The sequence below is a fragment of the Nicotiana attenuata genome, unplaced genomic scaffold, assembly GCF_001879085.1.
Source record: "Nicotiana attenuata strain UT unplaced genomic scaffold, NIATTr2, whole genome shotgun sequence".
NCBI classification, from domain to species: Eukaryota; Viridiplantae; Streptophyta; class Magnoliopsida; order Solanales; family Solanaceae; genus Nicotiana; species Nicotiana attenuata.
In genome coordinates, this window is record NW_017672025.1 from 95,734 (window position 1) to 102,913 (window position 7,180).

At 32.1% G+C, this 7,180-nt stretch overlaps 1 protein-coding gene across 2 annotated transcripts; it reads right to left on the bottom strand.

Moving 5' to 3' along the window:
* Window positions 1–327: 327 nt before the first annotated feature.
* On the bottom strand, window positions 328–3,764 carry LOC109211402 (NAC domain-containing protein 73-like). 2 transcript variants are annotated; one of them, XM_019374940.1, is made up of 4 exons: window positions 3,631–3,764; window positions 3,191–3,450; window positions 2,855–3,047; window positions 328–1,186 (listed from the first exon to the last, which is right to left on the bottom strand). In XM_019374940.1, exons 2-4 carry the CDS (start codon window positions 3,347–3,349, stop codon window positions 621–623), a joined length of 918 nt encoding a protein of 305 aa, XP_019230485.1. In that variant the 5' UTR covers window positions 3,350–3,450; window positions 3,631–3,764; the 3' UTR covers window positions 328–620. The 2 variants fall into 2 exon arrangements, with proteins under 2 accessions (XP_019230485.1, XP_019230486.1); XM_019374941.1 differs by having other exon boundaries at window positions 2,855–3,044; window positions 3,631–3,763.
* Window positions 3,765–7,180: the final 3,416 nt, after the last annotated feature.

Sequence of the window (7,180 nt, forward strand, 5' to 3'; positions counted from 1 at the left end):
TATTCTCCTAAGATAATTAAAGGAAAAGAAGGTCCAACAACTAACTTCTAAGAGATCATCTAATTTTCCAAATTGTTTGTTGTGATCAAGCAATCAATTAATTTCTTTTACCTCAGTATCCTTTAAACCTTAATAAGGAAAAGAATTCCCTTGATCAAACAATCAATCAATTTCTTGTCCCCTCACTGTGCGTATTTGCTAAAACAACACCGCCCAGATCTCCACTGGGTTACTTAAAAAAAATAAAATGCACCAGCATGAAAAGAGAGGGATAACATATCAATCTACACTGCCAAGAGGTACAAAAACTACAACAACAAAAAGAAATTACAAAATTAAGCAGATGTTCACCTTACATCTTAAATTTAATACATAACTCTTGAGGAAAAAGATGAATAATGAACACTGTATTATCTACTTTGAAGACAGAAAGTTCCTAAATAACAAGATTGTCATTAATAAGTTCGTTCTATCTTGCATGACAATGTAAAGACAATAAATTCCTCATTAGCAGCTCAATCTTTAACTTATTTGACTATTACACATTACAACAACCACCACCACCCCAACAGTCATTTTCATCTGTTATTTTAGTAATTTTGTTTTTGCTACCTACTTCCTCATTTCTCTTTGCTTGCATTTGAAGGTATAACAAATGATGAGCTATCACCATGAACAACCAAATTTTGGATTAACTGAGGTGAGCTCTCTCTATTTTGGCTCCCAATATCGTATGAAATGAAAGGAGGATTATAATAATCGACGAAATTCGTTGTTTTCAGGATAGGACTATCTTGCCTGCTTAAAGATCTTGACTTGCTGTTGTCAACTGGTTTTCTTATGCTTAATGATCCACATTGTCTAGGTTGTGTTTGGTAGAAAACTTTTGAAACAACTAATTCTCCATCCTTTTCCTCCTCATTTTCACCTAAGTGATATTGGTGCATTACCCAATTAGTCTTCTCAGGCTTTCTTTGCCTACCATAATTTGTGTAGAGTACCAAAATTTTCTTGTAACCTTTCAAAACTCCACCTATGTAAACTGGCCTGGTTTTGCCTGTTTTGTGCCATCTTGTTTCTCCACCATCAATTTCAGTGTGGACCTTTCGTCGTTTTCTAGTCCCCGTTGTGTATGCCTTTGATGGCCGGTGAAAGAAATGACGCACTTGACCATCCTTGCTCACCCCTGCATGCAGTAGCGTATTCAGGATTTTAATTTAGTCAATGGGTACAAATAGTACAAAATTCTAATGCATCCACAACTTCTTTGGGGTAATAGATGCAAATGAAGTGTATATAGATTAATTACTATATATCCTTGCTCAGCCCTACATATAGTGCATGCAAACAGTAGGAATGAACGTTTTCTTAGAAAAAATGACATAACTTTTGAAAGAAGTTGGAACAGTTATAATAGCAAAACTTTCAGTATTTAGAGGTAACGGAGCCAATCATACTAGACAATTCATCTTTTATTTTTCTTTGTCTTCTTCTTCTTTGCAATAATTAATTAAGTCATCTAACACTTGACTATAAAATTGGAAAATAACGTACTGAACATATCATATTCATATTAACTTGCTGATAAACGATTCCTTACGGCTTACATATATTCTTTTCAGTAACGAATAAAGAATTTACTTGATCTATATATATATGGTAAAAGGCATAGCATATTACCATACGTCAAGCCAGCTTGTTCCTATTTCATCTAATTGAATTCACCATCTTATGAATCGCTCATTGCTTACCGTAAAACTGATTTAATTTAATATGAAATAATCACATAAAAATCATTACAACACGTTACTTAATTACCATCTATTCCATGTTACTAATAATGTGTATTATATAGAGTTACCGGCAATTAATTATTAAGTGATCTGATTATGTAAATATTAATTTCTTATAGTACCGTCAATGGATAGAACTTAAACTCATGCATAATTAGGTGTATAATATGTTGTATAAGACTCCCATGAGACACTCCATTGACATTGGTATTTTTGAAACTCTAGCAAGAATCTTTTATCTTTTCTGATTTATATAACATGAATATATCTTTTTACCAAATAGGTAACTTAGCTCCCTTAACTAAGTATTTTCCACTTTTGGATCATTTGAAGAAAGAATGAAATTCTCAATATTCCAGTTGGCACCCTCAACAGCCACTAATAAAGGGTGTTTTTATTAGTAACAACTCCTCAAACCAAGTGACTAAAGGACATGAACTTGTAGAATAAAAAGCCAGAAAAGGAGGAAAAAGCAAGAATATATTAACTGAATTTCCTGGCGTGGAGTTTCCACAAAAAGAATGAAACAAGTTTAGTATCCAAATGCTATAAGCAATTAACTTTTGCAAGCAAACCGTCTCACTTGGGAAATTTCCTAAACCATCAGTAATTAATTTTGACACTTAGCACTATATTACATACAGAGTTATACCCAACTGATTGAAGATTTCACAAAAAATGAATCAAAGATTAATACTTAGTAAAGAGAAAAATTGCCTAAATTAGGAATTTTTTTAATTTAACAGTGAATAAGCGTGTCCCACTCTAATAACAAATCCGAATATAATTCCTGAAAGGAATAAAATCCGGACAAGAAAACATCAAATCTTCTAAGTTTATCTACTTTTATTTTTGTGAACTGAAATATGTGATTTTAAACTCTACATGTGCGAGCTTACTCAAATTAATTATCGGCACCAAGCACGGATAAAGAAGGAGGATTGCAGTAGATTGACAACAACAAGTATAATTAACTTGGTCAATTTATGATGAATTCACACAACGTACAGAATACATTGTTGTAAATAGATGATTTTAATTAGAATATAATGGAAAATTACCAGGTAGTTTCTCAGGATGAGTGTAGCAAATGCCATTTTCACCATCAATGGTCAAAATGAATTCATCAATAAGGGGATGAAGTTTAAGGGTGTCTGAAATGACCTTTGCTTCCAAATGCTCAAGAATCTCATTGTCAGATGGATCAAACTTCACTCCAGCTGGTAGACCAGGCAAATCATGTATTCCTCTCTGCTATATTTCAATTTTTATTACACTCCCAAAATATGTAAGGAGAAAAGAAAATTAAATTGCACCTAGTAATAATTTAGCTCAATGATATAAGAACAATTACTGTTCTTGAAAAAAGAAAATTAATCATCATTAATATCAAATACCTGATGTTGAAGCTCTATGCTATGTCCACACGAAGGACAAGTAATGATTCTAATTTCATGATCAACTTTTGATGTGATCATAATATTATTTTCATCTGATGGAGGAGTTGATATTATTGGTAGGGCTGTTTCACCATTGGATTGACTGCACCATGTCATATTCTCTTTTGTATATATATATGGCTCTTAACTATGCACACATCCCAAATTAATTAATTTGGTTAATTTCTTTCTCCAGCTTCGTTTACCTCCTCTCCGAGCTAAGCAAAATCCCAATAAAGGAAAGAAAATACATAAGTAAGGCTAGCCGAGGAGAAAAATAATTAAGCAGAAATTAAAGGAAGATATTAGTATTTAAGCACGTTTATTGAAGTTAAAAAAAAAAATTCTCCTTTCATGTTCGTTCTTGATTGTTGGGAAGGAATTGAGATCTCTCTTACTTTTTGTAGTTTCTCTCCTTCTCTTTGCTGGAACTGCTCCTATACTAGCTGCTGAGTTAAAACCCTGAAGGAGAGAGAAAGGAGAGAGAGGAAGAAAAAAGGTCAGAAATATCTGTGATAGGAACAAACTAATTTGGAATTAATATTTTTTTTTTGTCTTGAGATGAGAAGAAAAGGTGAGAGGGGAAGAAAAAAAACAAAGAAAAGTAAATCAGTTGCTTGGACGTCAAGTTTGGTTATGTTTATATAAATACACATGTACCAGAATACACATGTATAATAGAGAATAAATAGCAGTTTTGAAGTTGCTTTTCATGCTAATCTTTGATTTTTAGGGCATCTCCAACCCTTGCATTATTTTTTTTTTTACACCAAAATGGTGTAAACATCAAAATAATACAAAGTAACTTCAACCCATTATACTATTTTGTACATCAAAAAAGAATATAATTTTTATATTCTTCTCTCTCTTCTATATTATATTATTTGTTTTATAAAACAAATCCTTTCTTTTTTTCCTTTTTACATATTTATCCAATATAATTCATATTTATTTCTTATATAACCATTTAATATTAAATTATTTTATATCTTTAATTTTTAAATAATATAACTTATAAGCAAATATTATACATTATACATATTAATGTATAACTCAAATAAAATGAAATCATTGATGAGATATAATTAAATAAATATTACATTATNATATGCCAAATTCAACTATGGCCAATCAATCCATCTTCTCCCAATTTATCCTTGATTGCCTTAGAGATAATACTAACTCCATCCGTCACATAACATACTCCATCTGCACCCATCTCGAGTGACCTCGACTCACGAGACCATGCTGTCCCGAATCCCGCGAACCACTTCATACCTTCCTTGCGCGCATATTCGCACCCTCAACTGATATGCCCATTCTGCTAATCCTTCTACGAATCCGAAGTCCTTTCTCATCTTTCTCTCAAGTGCTACACTGCAAGTCAACACATCATAGAACATTCTGAGCCTCCACTAATAAGCTGCTGCAAAGCTTGATTCTTAACTGTACTTATAGGCTCGAAATCATTAGGCACCATACTTTACCTCTTTTGAATCCATTAGGACGGTTACTGAGAGCCACCCGCTCTGACTTGGTCCCGAATATAATCAACTCCATACATCTTATAACACATGAATACCCTCTCGACGAGGCACCCGGCGGAATTACTTCCTTTGAAACCTGCATTTATACAAGGCATAAATCCTGAATCTTTCCCCAAGTCTGAACATGAGCCAATAAGGCCAATTATATTCTCTTATATTAGGTGACAGGCTATAGGATGTAGGAAGAACAGTAGAAAAATTCTTATTTTTCAGTACATTACACAAACTTGTAGCAGCCGACACGTTTAGGATATTTTAGTAAGTTGTCTATTCAAAACGATAGTCATTATATAATTATTATGAAACTAAAGCTTATCAGAGAAGCCACGCAACGCGAAGCTTAACGAGGAAGCTTTAGTCTTTAGGGTTTTTCTTTAACGTATGGACGAGGGTTTCTTTAATTTGCGAGGATAATGTTGAGAGACTCAAACGTTTGTTATTCTCAATATTCTTAGAATTTGTGGTGTTAAACATGTCATAACATTTCAATGAGTAAAAGAGCATGTCAATAACAATAAACTTGAAACTTTAACATTAAAGTTTTCGAATATAAAATGATGTATTCTTTTTGGAACAAATTAAAAAAAAATTAGTCACAGGAATAGCGGAAACATATTGACGTTATGGACTTTGATTGTTCTCTCCATCGTTCAAATTTTGTGGAATATTGTCTGAAAATCAATGTTGTGGGTTTGATTTTATATTGCATAGATAACAGACGGTCAAATTCGTTATTTATTTCTAGCCGATATNTATATATATATATATATATATATATATATATATATATATATATATATATATATATATATATATATATATATATATAGGTTTGGTATATACATATTTATACGTACCAACAAATGTGAAAGTAACAAACGCTGAATTACAACCTAACTTGTATTTTCTACTCTTTCTTTTCTTCGCGTAACAAACTAACCCGCACCTCACATTTTTTAATTTCAAACATTATGTATATATACCTTCTTCTAATTTTTGTGTAGCAATATTTTATGTAGAAATAAACATTTTTGAAATTTTATGCTAGTAATAGAATTATATTCTCTTATATTAGGTGACAGGCTATAGGATGTAGGAAGAACAGTAGAAAAATTCTTATTTTTCAGTACATTACACAAACTTGTAGCAGCCGACACGTTTAGGATATTTTAGTAAGTTGTCTATTCAAAACGATAGTCATTATATAATTATTATGAAACTAAAGCTTATCAGAGAAGCCACGCAACGCGAAGCTTAACGAGGAAGCTTTAGTCTTTAGGGTTTTTCTTTAACGTATGGACGAGGGTTTCTTTAATTTGCGAGGATAATGTTGAGAGACTCAAACGTTTGTTATTCTCAATATTCTTAGAATTTGTGGTGTTAAACATGTCATAACATTTCAATGAGTAAAAGAGCATGTCAATAACAATAAACTTGAAACTTTAACATTAAAGTTTTCGAATATAAAATGATGTATTCTTTTTGGAACAAATTAAAAAAAAATTAGTCACAGGAATAGCGGAAACATATTGACGTTATGGACTTTGATTGTTCTCTCCATCGTTCAAATTTTGTGGAATATTGTCTGAAAATCAATGTTGTGGGTTTGATTTTATATTGCATAGATAACAGACGGTCAAATTCGTTATTTATTTCTAGCCGATATATATAAATTATATATAGATTATACATAATTACACGTATATTATACAAGAATTATACCTATACTATACATCCGACAACTATCTTTAATTTAAGTCCGAGACTATTTGGGCCAATTCTTCTAGATATAATTCTGTCACGAACTTTACTTGTAATTTGGTCGGTTATTGCCTAGTATTATAACAAGAAATAATGTTACTCTTTTGTTAACATTCCATGTATTAGCTCTTCTCATTTTCAAAGAACTACTTGCAAATCACTTCTAATAAATGCACATGAGGGATGTATATATATTACTATATAGTAGGAATTAACTCGGCTTGTAGTGAAAAGGAAAAGAATAGCTCAAGAACAAAACATGTGTCACGACCCAAAATCCTTAAAGGTCGTGATAACGCCCAACACCACCGTCAAGCAAGCCAACAATAAATGATTAACTCAATTACACATTTTAGTATTTTTGAAATCATAACTTCCTTCAATTTAATAGCGAGAAATAAAAATTTACAGGGTAAGTGATAATATTTTTTAGCCACTACGATAATGAACAACTCATAAGCACCCCCAAAACCCGGTGTCACAAGTGCATGAGCATCGACTATGAAATATGGTAAAATACAACATCTGTCTGGAATACAAATTAGACAGGAGAGTGTATTAAATTTGATGGAGACTCCGTGTGCTGCGGACTCGTAACATGGGATGCAACTCACCTAGGTTCCCGCAATAGCCACGCCTC

Bases quoted from the DNA above. Each gene is read 5' to 3' on its own strand.
- LOC109211402 (XM_019374940.1), bottom strand. From the start codon at position 3,349: ATGACATGGTGCAGTCAATCCAATGGTGAAACAGCCCTACCAATAATA. The intron at 3,048-3,190 runs GTATTTGATATT...ATTGAAATATAG, and splicing joins GCATAGAGCTTCAACATCAG to CAGAGAGGAATACATGATTT. The intron at 1,187-2,854 runs GTAATTTTCCAT...TACTGCATGCAG, and splicing joins TCATCCTGAGAAACTACCTG to GGGTGAGCAAGGATGGTCAA.